An 18,125-nucleotide genomic window follows, 5' to 3' on the forward strand; every position below is an offset into this window, starting at 1 on the left:
AACTCTGACACGTCCCTCCTCACTCACGCCGCCCGTCCACCTTCGCTGGCCAAGGGGATGATGCTTCGTTGTGCCCCCTCGCACACAGTCCCGAGTATTTGCGCCCCTCCCCCGCCCCCCCCCCCGTACGCTCGGTTAAGTGGGAGTGGCACTATCCAGTTCTCGGAGAGGAATTTCCCGCCCGGCCTTCGCTTCCATTTTGCGTCCTTCGCTAACATTCGCTTTCCCTTCATGAGCTACTTAGTTTATCCACACCAATGCGAATGATCGACGTATTCCTCGGCACGCACGTAATGCACGGTTTAATTACGTTATGCTTGCATGTAAAATGATTACACGGGATTAAGGAAGAGTTCTTCTACTCAACCCCACTGCGGTTGTCTGTCGGCTAGTTTGAGGCGCGCCCGGGACGCACCGGCCCGCCTGAATTTCCCTCCCGGGCGCGGGGTCGGAATGAAGGCAGGAGGAACAGGTTCTCTCCAAGCGCCACCATTCGATTACACCCGAATGCTCCAGAGACCAGGAGATCGTTCGCATTTACGGATGGGGTCCAAAGGCGGGGCAGTTTGGATTCGAACCCGGGGTCGCACGGTGGGTATGAAGGCCAGCCCGGATGAAGTGCTCCCTAAACAGAAGATAAGTTCACAGTTCGGTGGGATAGCTTCCATCACAAAAACGCTGCGTGCCCATTGGAGAGCCACAAGGACAAACAATCTCCGTGGAAACCTACGAATTACTGGGGTCACCTGGGGAGGGAAGGGACTCTCTCACCATCCGCCTGCGGTCGGGGAGCTACTCTTGCGGGCGAGGGCCACCGAGAAACCGAAGTAGCTACCCTCCCGAGCCGAGGGGTCGGCGAAGACGGACGCGTGTCGGACGTCCAGGTTGAAGGCTGCGGCGGGGAAGGCGAGCAGCAGGATGGAGACCGCGACACCCGCCGCGCCCACGTGCAGACACCACATCGGGATGGCCACGGGCGCCAGCACCACGACTTGCGATGACACTCACACCAACAGCAGCGGCGAGGCGGGAGCCGACGAGAGGAGGCGGCACGGGACGGAGGGAGACCGACTGCGTGGCGTCCGACGAGAGAGACCAAGGAGGACTGGGGCCGTGGAGAAAGTCGGTGCGCCCCGCCGGGCGAGTCAGCGTCACTCATTACGAGGAAGGCGCTGCTACTTCCGCCGACGATCCCACTTCCTGGGGGCCTGCTGCTCTTGGGAAATCTCAGGATGACGTCATCCATCGCCGCTCTGGAAATCGCACGAGTCGTCCGACCGCCGGGGAGAGAGGGATACCTCGTTGCTTGGAGGCGGAAGGGCGTCTCAAGGTGGCCGAGGGAGGGAGGCGGAGGTTCCCGCGGGAATGATTGACTTGCAGTGCAATGCTTCTCCTAATGCCTCCCCACTTCGTATGCGCCCCTTTCCCTCTGAAATGTCGGCCCCATCACATGAATCACCGAAGCTCAACTGCTATAGCCGATGCCACTCATTCAATTCTCGGCATTGCTACCCCTTTCCCCAGTACTCTCGACACTTTTCTGGTGGATCATTGATTTATTCCCACACCCTTTCGCACTCTTCACGAATGCACTCGCCAATAACTGCAACTCCTCTACTTTGTGACTTCCACTCAACACTTTAGTCTCGTGGAAATGATATGGAGTTCATTTTTACGATACCATTATGCTGGGTATCTGATTTTTAATACTGTGCTATTATGATATAATATATTTTAAAGAAAACAATGGCTACTTCATAGTCTGCTTAGCATGAAGGAGTCATTCATATTCGGTTGCCATCGTCCCAAGACAGCTTGATCCCTCATCGTTCGTGAGAACAATTACATCTTAAGCATACATGTTCTCCGCGTTATCTCCCTAATTTCCGTCCTACTGCATTCCGATGGGTCAAATAATAAATTGTAGACAGCGTAGCAAATGATACCTGCCTCCAATCTATTCAAGAGATTCGATTTCTAATTCAACCTTCTCTCAGTGAGTGACCCCAGCATTGCTCCTCTAATATATAAGAACACAAGTCTGACAGGTCTCTTAGGGGATTTAGGCTGGGAACCACTTGAAGTGCGGAGAGAACAAGCGAGGCTTACACTTTTAGAAAGGTTCAGAACAAACGAGTTTAACTATGACACTGAAGGAATTATAATGGCCCCACACTACTTAGGTAGATCAGACCACAAAGATGAAATAAGGGAGATAGATTCCAGGACAGCTAGGTACAAATACTCATTCTTTCCCCAAACAATCAGGAATCAGAAAAGTAAGAAACCGAAGCCACTTAAGAAATATTAAAATCAATTAATTTACAAGTCGGAACAAAATTAAACATTGCAAAGATATCAGGTGTATTTGTAGGTGCATGTGTATGTTAGTTGATAGTTTGAGTGTTTGCGTATGTGTGTGGGGTGTAAGTGTTCATGCATGAATATATACCATATTTTGCTTGTGGACTGAATAAATGTGTGGTTTTTGCATGCGGTTTTTTTTCTTAATTACGGGTGATGTCCTAACACCCCCCGCCACATGCCCTTGCGGCGGCTTGCGGGGTGGTGTTAATTAGATGAATATTCTCGCCACATTTCCCCAATAGTCATATCATAGATTCTAATTTTCCGCTAGCTCTATATTACGTGGGTAAGACTTTAAAAACTCGCAAAACAGGATAGGTACAATAATAATCAGAGCAAATTAATGAAATTAGTTTCATTTTTCTACATATATTTACCCCGTAAGTTCAGACGCTTTGCAAGTCCTTGAAATGGGCTGGCAGCAAAGAAGTCTTGTGCCTGCTTTCGCAGACTATGATTCGCCCCTACTGCCTACACCCATCATCATTTTCATAACGTCGGCTGTTGCGAGCGTCCCCTATGAAATCTTCGCAACAACTCCTGCGTTTGTCTCTCGGACGTTTGCGACTTATTTATTGACTCATGCTCGTATTATTTTTACTTATTTGGCAGTCTACCATTAAAGGTTTCGAATTACCGAAAACATACAACACACCTACATTTCTTAGCTCCCAACCACAAGACATAACCTGGAATCCGACCCAGCAATAAAGTCCCCTTCAATTCCATATGCATTTCCCTTCGTCCCTTCAAACACGCCTATTTTAAACCTCCCCTTGACCCTCATAATGAAACCTTTTTGGAATAACCTCACTGTTTGCGGTATCTTCTGTGAGGCAACTTTCAGTACCGACGACTGCCTGCCTTTATGCTTCCAGAAACGTGCTCAAGGGACGATGTTTTACTTGTATTTTTTACGCTTCGGCAATTTAGTATGACAATTGACATTTTTTTTGTTGGCAGTCGGAATGAAATTGCACGTATTACCATTGTAGTTAGTACTGTCTTTCCAAATCTGTAAGCACCCAATTTGAAGAAATTCGCGCTGTCATTTATTCCCCCAATCGAATCCTACGACCTGTTTTAGTACCAACTACGCCAAACTCTAGTAGTGTAGTGTACTCTTCCGGTGTTCTTCTTCTTCGACGGCTCGTTCCTCATAATGAACTCCTGCGCGATTGAGAGGTTCCCGTCAGGGTTAAAGGACAGCCCGAAAGTCAATAGAATCCACTCCAATATCCTGAGAATAATTCCCCGATTTATGTTGTATGTTGACCCCTTCCATACGGTACATCACATATCTATCTCCGGCGGTCATCCCAATGGGACGAAATTGCAACATACATGCCCCACGACGAAAGTAATGCGCATGATTTTATTGTGACGCTACTCTCCATAGCAGCGCGGTAAAACCGGTCGGGGAATATGGTGGGGGGGTGTGCATTTTCAACGCAGCCGGTCGCCAGTTTGCTCCGAGTGGTTAGAGCGGAAAGACGTGCCTCCACGTGAAGTGTGTTATTCGACTGTGTAACACGGCGCTATATAGCGCCCTGGCACAAGCACAAATGCCCCCAGCCCCACATTCTTCATCGTTACCAGCTTCCTGGCCCAGAGCACCACCCCCCGGTGGTACCCCAGCCCCCTTGCACACCAGAATTGGCTCCGTGCGACATTTGGTTGATTCCCCGACTGAAGAGAGAGCTGAAAGGAAAGCATTGGGAGACCGTGGAAAACATCCAATATCATGTTACTCAAAGTTCCAGAGAGAGACAATCCCGTCGAGATGAGGGAGTTCCAGGGTGCCTTCCAGACATGTCTCCACGCAAGTGTATTATTGATACAGGGGGGCGGGGAGTATGTGTTTCGAAGAATTTTAAGAATTTGTACAAGTGCGATCAATAAATCTATGTTTCCCAAAGAATGCGTATTACTTTTATGATAGGGCCCTTATGTCCTTGGATTTAATCTTCCTCCGCGCGCCACTTTCACACTTTCCATCACCGTCTTATCACCATCCCACTCCAAATGTCAATACTGCACACCCACTTCTTACGTCTGCCTCCTTCGAATCTCGCCTTTAAGGAACTTCCGCTCTGCCCTCACCATTCCTTCAACGGCGTCGTCAGTCTTCCTCTCCGTCCAAATATTAACCTCCCTCCTCCGCCACACCCGCTTCCCGAAAACCTCATCTCATTGCCTCGATGAAAATCATGCTTCGAGAGCATCGTTTTCAATTGCCGCTTTGCCCTTTAATGCTGTCCATAACGCGAGTTCCCTCGTCGCTGGTCGGCAACTGCCCCAGCGACGAAGCTGCAATGCGTACTCCGTGGTAGAGTCAGCAGCTGGGTTATCTGCGGTTTATAAATGCTAAATTTGAAGAATGTTGTCAGGATGTTGGTCATCAGTCGCAAAATAACAGTAATTCAGACGCGTACGAGTTACTAAGGACGAGGTTTCGGATCCAGAGAGCGTCATTAGAGTAGTTGTCAAATATCCCTTGGGCAAGTAAGGGGCCGACCCAAGTTAATAGGGGTATGGAAAACTTAGCACCTGACTGTGTAGGGACCACCCAGAGTGGTGCTGCAGTGGGTGGTGCCCGGAAATGCTCACGTTCGCGCCTCCTCCGTGGCGTGCACCTTCACTTCGTGAATCAGCATACCGTGCTGTCGAACGCATATCGTCTCCATGTGTTTTATTTCACACGGATGCTTTCCTTTGCTTTATACTTTTATGGACTCATTCAAACTGATCGGTTCGGAGCGGTAGCAACATGATAAAGGCCAGAGGATGAGAAGGGACGCGTAGATATGCGAGCGACGGGGGCGTGTACTTTGATGTGCGTAAGCGAAATGAAACGAGGCGAGACTCTGGGAGCGGCAGCAACTTGATAATTCCAGCAGGCTCTACGAACGGAAACGCGGAAGAATTGTGAAGTGAGGACTCTGAAATACGACGGAAAGAACTCTAGGGTGAAGATAGCGAATAAACCCACAGAGACAGCCGTCTGTAGTGATGATATCGCATGCCGAGAGGAGGAGACCACGATGATGAAGTGGAGTGGAGTGGCGATTCTAATTTGAAGGCGGAGTAGCATTTAATTTTACGACGCTGCCGTGGAGGGCCAAGAAAGGGAAGGAAGTTGTGGCCCACGGAGAAAGGTATTAAGGCGAACAGTACAAATTAGTGGCGTCAAGCACCCTCCGTCAAAACACTTCAAGGAAGACGGAACACGTGGGGGATGACAGGAGATGCCGGCAGACTCTTGTCCGACACGTATAAAATCAACTAGAGGATTGCGTAAAACTTCCGTTTAACTATGACGCATAGGGAGTTATTATGGCCCCATAATATTTGGGTTGGTTAGGCCACGAAGATAAGATCTTAGGGAGGTAGACCGCAGTACGGATATATACAAATATTCGTTCTTTCCTTGGACAATCAGGAATTATTCGTAAAAATGAAATCCGTAGTCATGGTTTAAATAGTGAAAAATTTCACACCCACATTTTCATGTAAAATGGAAAACACTGTAATTTATGATATATCTGTGGCCTAAACTTCTTCGCGAACTTTGATTCGTCGATCACCCAAAACTAGATAAAATCTCAAAATCAGTTAAAAAGCGTACACTCTCAAACCTTCCTCTTCTGCAGAAACCCACCCTTCTTCAATTTGCACCACATAATTCCCTGGCCTAGAGTCTCTGAGATTAATCCTAAAAGCCTCTCCCCCATCCTCAAAAACCATAATTCCACCAGCAACCTTTTTCCCAAATGCTCCTCTGTTACTTTCTAACGCCCCGCCAACTTATCAGATCTCATCCAATCAACCAATCCACTCCTGAAATCTCTGCCCCTTTCCAAAACCTCTCCCATACCCTGAAATACACCTAGATGCAAAGCATGTCCTATTTTCAAAACCCGAACCCCATCCTTCTCCACCCGCTTTTTAACTCTCTCCCACCAATTCCCCACTCCACATGTACTTCCAGCAAAGTAGTTTACCTTCTGAAGTGCCGACTATGCCCTGCCTTTTATATTGGATAGTGTACCACACCCCTCAATATTAGCATCAATGACCACCGGGCCTCATGCAAGAATTCTTCCCAAATTGATATGCTCACTATCCCCAAACACGCCTCCGAACACAACACTCCCTTTGATAATTTCTATAGTGTATCCATTTTACGAGTAGCATGCCTCCCGCCCTCTGACCCTCCAATCAAACTCAAAGAAATAGAGCAGATGTTTATCTGGCTCCTGAATTCCTGGCATTTCCCAGGATTTAATGTTCGACATTAATTACACTGATCTTCACATATGTTCATCCCCCCTCCGCTTCCATATTATTCCCACACTTAAATGTCGCCCTCTCCACTCTTCCCCTTAAAAACCCTTCCTCTTCCGTCCAGCGGTTCCAGCCCCTTCTGTTATAACCTTTTTCTCAGTTCCTTCCTTCTCTTCCTTGAGAAAGGTGGATTGTACCACCAAAAATTCGAAAACTAGTGAAGTTCTTTTCTGTTTTGTGTGCATGTGTTTTTGTCTTTGTTCGCTATTGATAACTTCATATACATTATTATTCGCATCCGTAAGACTTTCACATAAGTTTCATATATCATCATCACCATCATCAGTATTTCAATCCTAGGATTGGTTTTACTACAGCCCTCCATTATTTTTTATTACAGCCCTCCTACATTCAATGTCAATTCCCTCAATCCTTGTTACCTTCTCTGTTTTACGTCCTTCTTAATTTGTCCTATGTACATCTCTCTTGGCCTTCCTCGTGGAATCTTCCCTTCTATTACTATATTCCTAATCAATCCACTGTGCCTCTATGTGTGTCCAATCCATCTATTTCTTCTTTGCCGTAGAGTTCTCCACATGGTCCTAACCTCTTCTGTATCTTGAATATCTTGTTCCGTTCGACGTTGTCGAAGGCCTTTCCCAAGCCCACGAATGCCACATATAATGGCTTATTTACGTGTCTCATTTTTTCGGCCAGAACTCTCAAGCTGAGAATATCCCCTCCTGCTCCTCAGTTTTTCCTGAATCCGAATCGGTTTTCTGAGAGGTTTCCTTCAATTCTTCGACTTATTATCCGAGCGAGGATTTTTGATGCTCGAGTCACCAGGCTAAATGTTCTGTGTTCTTCGCATTTATCTGTTTTCGGTTTCTTCGGTATCAATCATTATACTTTTAACTTAGGAAAAATAATATTATATTTTCCTAAGTTAAAAATGGAATTCTACAAAGTTAAGGCCTCAACCATTCAGTGCATTATACTTTTCTCGAAGTCTTCTGGAATCTTTCCGCTGTCGTAGCTATCTTTGATTATTCCATTCAATGGCATCCTTCGCTTTGACTCCATGCGCCTTGATTATTTCTCCGTTTATTCTGTCAACTTCTGGTGCCTTTGTCTTTCTCAAGTCTGCCACGGCTCTCTCGAATTCGTTTCTTAATATCTGCGGACCCCGATTGTCTTTTCCTATCATGTTTTCATCTTTAGTTAAGCCATCTTCTTGGGAGCTTTATAGAGTACTACAATGTCTTCTTCACATCTATTCCCAATGTCATCGTCATCTATTAGTATTTTTCCATTAGCGGATCGGATGTTTTGCAATTTTGTTTTTCTTTCCCCAAACTGTCTCTTCACTAGTTGATAAGCCAGCACGCTATTTCCCTTTTTCATGTTTTCATTTATTAATTTCCTCGCAGGAGCTTTCTATCCATTCTTCCTTTGCCTTCTTGCACTCTCGTATGACCTGGTTCTGAAACTTTTTACAGAGGTATTTTTCACTCTCATTTCTTGGATTCTTTTATTTTCTTCTTTCGTCTAAGAGACCTCTTATTTGAGCTGTTATCCATGGCTTCGTATATCTTTCTTCCTTGCTCACAAGGAGCTCATCTGGCGCCTTTCTATTCTTCATTTCTTTCCATCCACCGCCAGTGCTGGCATTTTCATTATTTCCTTCTACTTCCCTTTCGATGGCCGCAGTGAATTTTTCTCTTGCGCTCTTTTCTTCCAGTACCCTTTTGTTCCATCTGGGTCATTGTGCCTCTTTCTTAGTCTTCTTGTATCGCAGTCTGCTGTCCATGATCGCCAGGTGGTAATCGGCATTCATAGCTGCGCTGGGGTAACTCTCACACTTCTTAACTTGGTTCTTGCATCTCTTCCTGACAAGGAGGTAGTCAATTTGGTATTGTACTTCGTCTCCAGGCATCTTCCATGTGTATCTTCTTCTCGGATGTTGATCGAAGATGGTATTTGCCATTACCATGTTTTTCTCGTCGTAGGATTCTATCAGTCCCTCTCCCGCGGCGTTTCGTTTTCTTAATCCGAAAAGTATCCCACGCTATTTCCCACTCGCTGACCACAGCGTTCCAGTCTCCCATCACTAAGAGGTTTTCCTTTCCTTTTACTGTTCCTAGAACCTCTTCCAGTTGTTCGTATACTTCTTTCATTTCCTCTTCTTAATGGCTAGATGTTGGCATATACACCTGCACTGTGTCTGTAGGCTCTCCCTTAACCTCCCGCTAACCCTCTCGTTGTTCTGCCAGCACGGTTTGACTCTTCTTGCCCACTCCTTCTTGTATATGATGCCCGCTCCTGCAATTCTCCGTACGCATCCTGAGTACACCACCCTATATATCTATTGCTCCAGAAGTCGTCGACTCCGGCCCACTTCCAGGTGGGCCTCGCTCACTCCTGGGATGCCGATTCCCAATCTATCCATCTCCATCTTGGCATTTTCCAACTTCCCGCATACGTTCCATATCCCTATCCTGCATTTATCCACTTTGACTGATGTTTCTCTCCCAGTAGTCCCTACTCGGAAATAGTTTACCTCCGGAATATGTCACCGAGAGGAAAGCCATCGCGTCACATTTGAATGCATGGCTGCATATTCTAGGGAGTCTAATAATGTGCTGTGGTTTCCCGTTGCCTTCCACATCGCAGTACTGCGGCCAATACCGTGCACTTCACTCTCGCCGGCAAATATACGACGCCAAATGCCCCCTATCACGTTTAAAGGACCCGCCAATTCATCGGACACGTTAAAATAATCCACCAAGCCTTCATCCAAATCCTCTGCCATCTGCAAATCGACCCCAGTACCCTGCAATAGACCCCTGAAATGCAAAGCATGTTCCATTTTCACCACTTCTTGCTTTCCCTCTAAACTTACCTCCTCTACACTGCCTCATGCACATCCCATACGCAATATTATCTCCCAACTTAACTGCAAACTCTGTCCCTCCTTCTCCATCGGGCAGTGCACCACACCCCTCCTAACATCCGCATCAACAAACACTTTGCCTTTCCGAACCTCAATCCACAGTAGCCTCTCTACCAGTGCCCAAACTTGACCGCAATGTACCATCCATCGATGGTCCATAATGTGTATATGATTGCCTCCCTGTACCCCCAGACGCACCGCATTTAAAACTCAAAACCCCCCAGTCGGCACCTATCTGGCTCCTGGGAGCTTGCTCGGACGTCGTGTCAGTATGAACCTTGCCCGATTAGTTGCACGACCGACTCACTCTCGTCGACCGCTACCCGCGGAGGTTGCGTGCATCGCTAATTGTAAGGGGTATCTCTTAATTGTGGTTGGCGGCGGCGATCCGCTGCGTCTTGTAAATGCGTGACCTCACCATTGAAAGCGCAGGGATACGAAGCGAAGGTTTTAACCTTCGTGTCTCTAAGTATTTCAAAATAACAAATGCACTGAGCTTCTCTGTGAAAGTTCATTTTCAGATGATATATAATATTTTCGACGGAATGTCAAGGAAAAGGGCTCATTCTAATTGCCAAGGTGCGACACTTGGCAACTAGAATAAAATGGGAAAAAGGTCGTAGTGATGAATTTTTCCAAAAAAAAGCAATTCCCTCTCGAACGCTTACTGCATCGGAAACACCGAAATGCAATGTGTAGACTCGATGAAATACTTGAGGGCGTAACCCTCACTCACGACCTCTCCTGGGTGAAGAAACACCTACGGGGAATATGTGGAAAAGCCAACAAAAAATTAGGATTTATTGGAAGAGTGCAGGGTAAATGCGATGAAAACATCAAAGAGAAATGTCATATTCCGCTGGTTAGGCTACAGGGTTCGTCCGGAAAATAAGTGTACTGAGCTCAGGAAAAAAAATTTATTACACTTTTACATATCTTAAGCTAATATTCCTCAAAATAGGACCCTTGTGAGTCGATACACTTGTTCCAGCGGCGTTCCCATTCCTGGAACGCTCCCGCGAAGGCATCATCGGGAACCTCTCGAAGACTCGTCGTCGACCTCTTCTCTGCCCTCCACGAACATCTTGTGCCACCGAAAGATCATGTTTCTGGACATGGCTGACTCCCCGTAAGCCTGGTTAATCATACCGACAGTTTCGGTAGACGATTTCCCAAGCTTTACCGCAAATTTGATGGAATAACGCTGCTCCAAAAACTTCGGCATCGCGTTCCGTGATGTGGGTCGAGCGTGGAGGTTCGCGTTAACAGAGCTCCTCACTACACCACAGCTCAGAGCCGACTGCCTTTTTCAGCGTCGCTTGACAACATACCCCCCTCCAATCGCAGCCCGTCAGAGACGGTGCTGACGGACGGTGCCCAGGAGTCAGTACACTTATTTTCCGGACGAACCCTGTACATTTAGAATATGCTGCTAGTATATGGGATTCTCAGGAAGTTGACTTGATTGGCAAATTGGATTGCGTGCGGCTTTGAGGAGCCAGATTTGTGAAACTCACGGGGCGAAGCTTAAATTGCAGAACAAATCTCTTGCATAAATTGGTAGAGTTTTCTCTGTAGCAATGATGTTGAAAATGTTTTATTGGCTCCATTGTTTTACTGTAGGAGAGATCATGTCAATAAAATTAGAGAGATTAACTTCAAAACAAATACACTTAGGGCGTCATTTTTTACATGAACGATAAGAGATCAGAGTAAAATAATGTTTCCCCGACCTCGCAAGGAAAGAAACGTGTTTTGGTTGTGTGCGTACTAACCCCCTGCCACACACCCTAGCGGTAGATCGCAGGTAAATAAATAAACCACAAAAATAAACATAATCGTATGACTAGCGGGCACATTTCCCCGCATGAAATACTAGAATTGTAGTTGAAATCCGATCTCCTGCGATTGGTAATTCCACGTCTTCTCCCCTACGAATTGTGGAACTCAAAATTTAATGTCTTTGTGCCGATATTGAAATCAGTGGACCCTCGAAATACGAACGTAATCCGTTCCGCGATCATCCTCGCATAGAGAAACACTCGTTTGGTGAAACAACTTTTTGCACAATTAAAAACAATTTGTGGCAGGTAACCTCAGAATCAACGAGCCTTTTGCAGTCACCGATGAAGTTCTTCGCTGCCTTTGACTCGGAGCTCGCCGCTTCACCATGACTCACGAGGTCGTGGGTGATGGTTCTTCTCGAACCACGCTCGCCTCCCCAATACTTCTTCGGCCGTTGACCATCCTGACATCTTATTAACGAGGTCGGCGAAAATCACTTTCGACTTATCACAGGTTATATTCTCATCAATGGTGTCGCATCGTAATTGCTTTTCGTTTATGCATTTGAAAAAAAAGAGTTGAAGATACATGAGCGTTGCGTAGATACTCCTTGTCACTCTTTGAGGCATCTATCTTGTCCGTGTTCTTGAAGAAAGGGCCAATAATCGTTGACCGATTGTTGATGTGCGCACAAGATCAGTCACCTTGTTCCCGCACGCATTTCAATGATTTCACTTTTCATTTCCACTGTTATTTTCATTCTCTTTTGGCTTTCTTCTTACGAATTTTCCATCGGGGTAGTTTTTAAAACTATGCACAACATTTCATTAAACTCTGCAGAAACAAATTACTGATAATATGTTTGAACACAAGTTTGGAAAAATGCGCGGTCATTAGCGACGCTAAGATACACGTGAAACGAGAGATAAAGACAAACTGAAGCAGCAGGAAATCAAAGAATCTTGGAATTCCCCTCTCCTCTTCAACCCTTATACGAAAATTCGCGCGCTAAGCGAGTCGTTTTTGGAACCAATATTTTGACTCGTTATGTGAATTACTCGCTGTGGGAGACACTAGTTAAGCAAGGTTCACTCCATTGGAGAGAAGCAAAAGTGATTTTGGTTCAGAGCACATGTGGTTTGCTCTTTGAAAGACATGGAGTAGGAAGATATGTTGATTTTCACCACCCGGAATAGTATTCCTGACTCATATAATCAGCCTTATAAACTAGCGTTTGCTGTTCTTTCCTTATTTTGGTCTACATATTCATGCAAACAATCATTTTCAAGCATGAACCTTATCAAGAGTAAATTGAGAAGTTGTCTTACTGATATGAGGAACCTGGAATTCTGCCTCAAATCAAAAACTACAACATGCAAACTTGACTTGACCAAACTTTCCAAGGAGATGCAAGGACATTGTTCACATTAGTGTTTGCCAGTCATCGTCATGATTTAAACTTTATGGGTAAATGATCATTCAATTTTATTGATAAATTATTTCATCATTCAATATATCAAGTGTTTTTCAACGTACCTATAGTTTAATTAGGAATTAGCACTTTGAGCAAAGCTTATTGAGTCAAATTTAGGGAGCAATCTGCAGTGAGAGAAAATGCAGTGTCAAGGATAGAGAAAGGTATGTTGAGATGGTTGGATGGCTGCACAGAGGGGATGAATGAAAGGAGAGAGACGGGTCTGCACAGGACGACGAGTGTGGATTGGGTCTAGAGTTGGACGACCTCAGCGTAAGTGCCTCAAACAAAAGTAAATGAAATTCTTTCTACAGACTATAATTATGCATCTTCTTTTCCAAGAAAAGAAGATACATAGTCATTACCTTGAAAATAGAAAACTGCATATTTTGCTGATAACAAGTAGAACAGAGAAAGTCCCAACTTTCAAAGCACATAAATGGCATATGACCTTGAAATAATTAAAAATACACATCATACGGCTTTGATGAGACAGTGATCACATGCCAAGCACAAAAGACTACAGAATCAATGTATTTTTAAACCACAATAGATTTCCAAGTATTTTTATTTGCAACACTGTGTTACTGTTGACTATTACATGAAATTACAATAAACATTTTAACAGCATCATTTTCTTATGCTATGAGAGTTTTATGTGAAGATAGGCTTCAGTAGAATGCAATCACCTAGATCCATATGCTTTACAGGGGAACCCAGGTGAAAGTGTGAGATCAACGAAGGAAGAAGTAAGAATTGATTGAGTGACTGTGGGTGATGAAGTTTCAAGTTTACCATTTGCGGAATGATCAATTATATAAGTTATTCTTGGCATTGATGAAGGAAGACTAAATTGGCAGATTCTGCTAGAATTTTTATTTTTCACTATTTTGTTTTCCCGCAAAGAAACACAACCTTGCAATATGACAAAACCATGGCAATGAAAAATAAAAATTCTAGTTGAATCTGCCAAGTTAGTCTCCCTTAATTTACACCTAGTATGAAAGACTTCAAGCAAGTAATGCCTGAGACAGCATCTTATAAGTTGCATTAGATTTTTATTTCATTTTGAATAAACATTTAAATAATATAAAACACAGACTTGAATTCATCACTTGATTGCAGCAAATCACTCATACTTACCATTTTGTTCCTCAAAGTATTTAATTTGATGGCATTTGATGCTTGCTTAAATCATTAAGAAAGGGTGTTGCTTTTTCAGAGTTTGCATGCACAATTTGATTTTTATCATTAAATTCCGGGTGAGGTTATTGTAATTCAATAATTGTTTCATTGCTAATGATTTCATTCGTATAAAAATGGTATTGTTTATGATGAAGACATTGCTAGATGAAACAATTACTTTGAAGAACCTTCAATTCATGGGGCTGCATACTTTCTTGGAATGTTGTATGAGACAGCAATATAAATGCTTTATGCAATAGTAATTTATCACAAACTTGCTTTAAATAAAACTGATTTAAATAATTACAATCTTGTCAATACCTCTGCCAGAGTTTTAAGCAATCCTTTAACCAACTGATTGGTCTCATAAACTGAGATGAGTCCTGTCAAGAAATGCCATAGATTCTTGCTTCCCATGATCACTGACCAACACCAACTTTCCACGTTTTTTCTTCCTGCAGTCTGCGCAAGGCTTCTTCAGCACCAGGGCAATCACAATAAGCATCAGCACAATGCTTGACAATAATAGCATCCACTTTAGACCTTGCTGCACCAGCTGACTTGTCTGTGTTGCCATTTTTATCGCACTCTTCACTTCATTTGGCAGCTCCTCCACACCCTGTGCGAGTGATGGAAGGAGAAGAAATTCATTTTGTTAACCTAATTCACATACATAGACACTGTCTGTGGCCATAACGGTTAAGTGTTTCTCATGGGTGTGTATATTGTGCAAGTGGTGATTAATAATGTGGAGATATCCAGTAATCAATACCAGCAAAGAAAAACCATCGAGAGACACTGACTCTTTGTAAAAGAAATGTTAAATTAGGAAAATTAACAAAATCTAACATCTAGTGATGCATCAGATCAAAGCAACATTTGGAATTGGGCATAGGATACAGGGTGGAACTGAATTAACATTAATGAATCGACTGTCAGTGGAAATTATGTAACATCAAGGCTTCTGTAAAATTAGGGAGAAAGCACACATAAAAAATGGGTGTGATCATGTTTCATAAATGGCAAATGGTATTTCATAAAAATATTAATTAGCAAATGACAATTTGACAATTTTCAATTCAATGAGGTCCAATAAAAGTAAATAAAACAGGGCTAACAATGAGAAAACACGATGTTCGATTCTCATATAGGAAGATTTCATATATGCCCTAAAATTTCCTTCATTCAAGTAGATATACTTCTTGCAGTATTTACAAGTCCTCTGATTTGAAATCTTGCCCATTTCTCTCATACTATAAAAGTGCCCAAAATCACCGTATGTGATAGAGAGATGTTGAAGGCAGATATCACAATTTGCAGAGCAAATGAAATCAGTCATCTACCTGAGTGGTATAATCTGGGATGGCGTAAGATCAAGAGTTATCAAGCATAGAAAAGCTCAAGTTGAAAATGTGTAAATGAGGAAGGGGTAACCGCTATGTTCAAAGACCCTAAGGTTGCAAACAAGGAAGCAGTTCACCAAAATGTTCATATGGAGTATGCTTCTCTATGGATCCGAGACATGGGACATTAGAAAACTGGACCAGTGAAGAATAGAAGCCTTTGAAACATGAACTGAAGTGGAGAATGCTGAAGCTGAAACTGAATGCTGATTAAATGGACAGAAAATGTGAGGAATGAGGACAAAGTATATGGAAGAGCAGAAGAGGAAAGGCCAATATGGAGAACTAACTATGGCAAGAATAACTAGATTGATTGGACACACCTTGAGGCACAATGGATTCAAAAGAAGCATAGTAGAAGGGAGAATCAAAGGAAATGTCCCATGAGGAAGACTACGGTACAAGTATAAGTACATTGGACTAATTAAAAAGGGCATAAAATAGGGATCCTAACAATGGATGAAGGAATTAACACCACATAGAGAAGGGTCGGAGGGCCACTCTTACGATTGAATTGTGTATAATTATGAGTGGAAGCCCAAATATACACAGACTCAAAGTTAAAATACTACTCAAAGTTATACATATTTTTCAGGGACATAAGAGCTCTAAATTCAAATTATTGCAATCCAAACCTTAAATTATCATTGCTAAAATGCAAAATTTGTTAAAAACTACGTGCAACTAAGAGATATGATTACATTTTTTCAAGGTTGTGTTGATAAGGGGGCATTAATCAATTAAAAAAAATCATCAGACTATATAGTGCTTTAAATTACTGATAAAATGAAATGGAAGAAAAAACTTGCAAACAAACGCAATACATTGACACCATTGAAAAATCCCCTTAGAATAAATTCTTTTTCTTCTCATTTGAACAAAAGTTCACTAAATTTATCCATAACGTTTCAAACAAGTACAACCAATAATCTTTCCAAAACCAAGAATGAAACTTCCCACCCAATAAACTCAATGATTTATACCTAATTAGGTACACCCAAAATGCCAAACTCGACACCGTTTAGAGCTTGCACATGCACAAACACAAGAGACAAAATTATGAACAACAAACCGGGAATTATCAACAGCCCCTTACTTGATGAGGCTCTCGAGTTTAAAATTACACATGCAACACAATTAAATAGCCACTACCACTTCCCCTCCCCTCCCCACTCCTCGACTAGACTCACCCCAAGAAACTGGTCTCCTACTACCTCCCCCCACCTCAACACCCTTGAACACACTCACTCAACTCAACACCAACAGTACTTCAATACCTCTGTCTTCCCAGGTGGCAAGTTCTCACTCATGTTGATGGTCGCTTACTTGATCAAATTTTCGGTTTAGAGTTCCAGGAAAAAATTAATATTAGCAATAGGATTGTGAACTCACAAAATTTTATTCTAATGCCTGATCTGAAAAATGTCAATACTTGCTGTAACATGAGGAAATTCAAAGCCACACAGCAAATTCCTGAACAGACTCTTAACTCCTTTGCGTATTTTATACAAGTTTATGCCTATCCACAAGTACCATCATTTCTAATGTTACGATTATACTGCCTCTAGTCTTGCCAACATCCAGTTACTTTGTTTTTTAGGCTCGATAACGTCCCTAAATTTTCAGTGCATAATTTTTCCAAGAGAAGACACCATCACTGCCCCCTTTTTGGCCTCATGATGTTCCTTTTCACCCAAATGATTCACGGCAATATATTCATCTTATCCCTCCTTTTAGGATACCCAGCAATCCTCCCCCTCTGCAAAATGTTCCATGAGGCTTGGCATTATCATCGTCACTGTAATGTCCATGACTCTAGATACTGGCATCATACGCTTTCAGCTGTCGCATTCAACTGCCACACCCAATCACATCCCGCATTCATGTTTATTTCCCAAAATAAATGTGTAAGGCTACTCTAAGACATATGAGTAACTATATTACAGAACATAGAAGTGACATACATTACACTCCTTTCCCCGAAGAGGGAGAAAAGAAAGAGGAATTTCTTATCCACTTTAAAGAGGTAAACACTTATCACAATGAGAAGTACAAAAGAAACAACCAACCACTGAAGCAATTTAAAAGATTCTATGAAACTGAACTAGGTATCTTTAAGAATCAGACATGACCACAACTACCATAGCAAATATTTTCCTTTGCTTTGACGACCAAGTTCCAAAAGTAAACTATAAAAAACATAAAAATTCCATCACAACTCTTTTTTTCTCCTTGCTCTCATGGGAGACGACCTTTCTTCCTCCAGACTCTATTCACGTTTGCCAACTCCCCATGCTTCAGATAACACTGCTACATCCATACCTCCCACATCCTCACCATTTGAAAGGGATTACCATAGCATTGTCATTTTTCCTCCAATAACCTATATAATCATTTGCCTTTCGGTGGTTATTATTACTAAAACACGTGCGTGTATAGAAATTGTCAGGTGGCACACAGATCCCCAGAATCACATTTGATTTTACCTCAGAACAATAACATGAACATCTAAAAACCAACCTCTTTCACAAAGGATAATCAAATTAAAGTAGAAGTAAATGGTAAAATGACATGAAACATCTAGGGTTGGGGTTTATGATATATATATATATATATATATATATATATATATATATATATATATATATATATATATATATATATATATATA

General features: G+C 43.0%; 2 protein-coding genes across 3 annotated transcripts in view; both read right to left on the reverse strand.

The window, feature by feature from the left end:
• Nucleotides 1–1,092, reverse strand: part of LOC139685589 (integrin alpha-PS4-like) — a 31,367-nt gene extending 30,275 nt beyond the window's left edge. The window contains exon 1 of the mRNA XM_071582532.1: nucleotides 772–1,092. Within this exon, the coding sequence (XP_071438633.1) occupies nucleotides 772–962 (191 nt within the window). The 5' untranslated portion in view covers nucleotides 963–1,092. The remainder of the gene's footprint in view (nucleotides 1–771) is intronic.
• Nucleotides 1,093–13,400: 12,308 nt separating this feature from the next.
• The window catches only part of LOC139685598 (scavenger receptor class B member 1-like), an 83,860-nt gene continuing 79,135 nt past the window's right edge, over nucleotides 13,401–18,125 (reverse strand). For both annotated transcript variants that reach the window (XM_071582545.1, XM_071582543.1), the window contains one exon: nucleotides 13,401–14,670. In XM_071582545.1, coding sequence (XP_071438646.1) covers nucleotides 14,416–14,670 — 255 coding nt within the window. In that variant the 3' untranslated portion in view covers nucleotides 13,401–14,415. The remainder of the gene's footprint in view (nucleotides 14,671–18,125) is intronic.

The sequence above is a fragment of the Hetaerina americana genome, unplaced genomic scaffold (genome assembly GCF_022747635.1).
Source record: "Hetaerina americana unplaced genomic scaffold, ioHetAmer1.1.p SCAF_118, whole genome shotgun sequence".
Classification (NCBI taxonomy): Eukaryota; Metazoa; Arthropoda; class Insecta; order Odonata; family Calopterygidae; genus Hetaerina; species Hetaerina americana.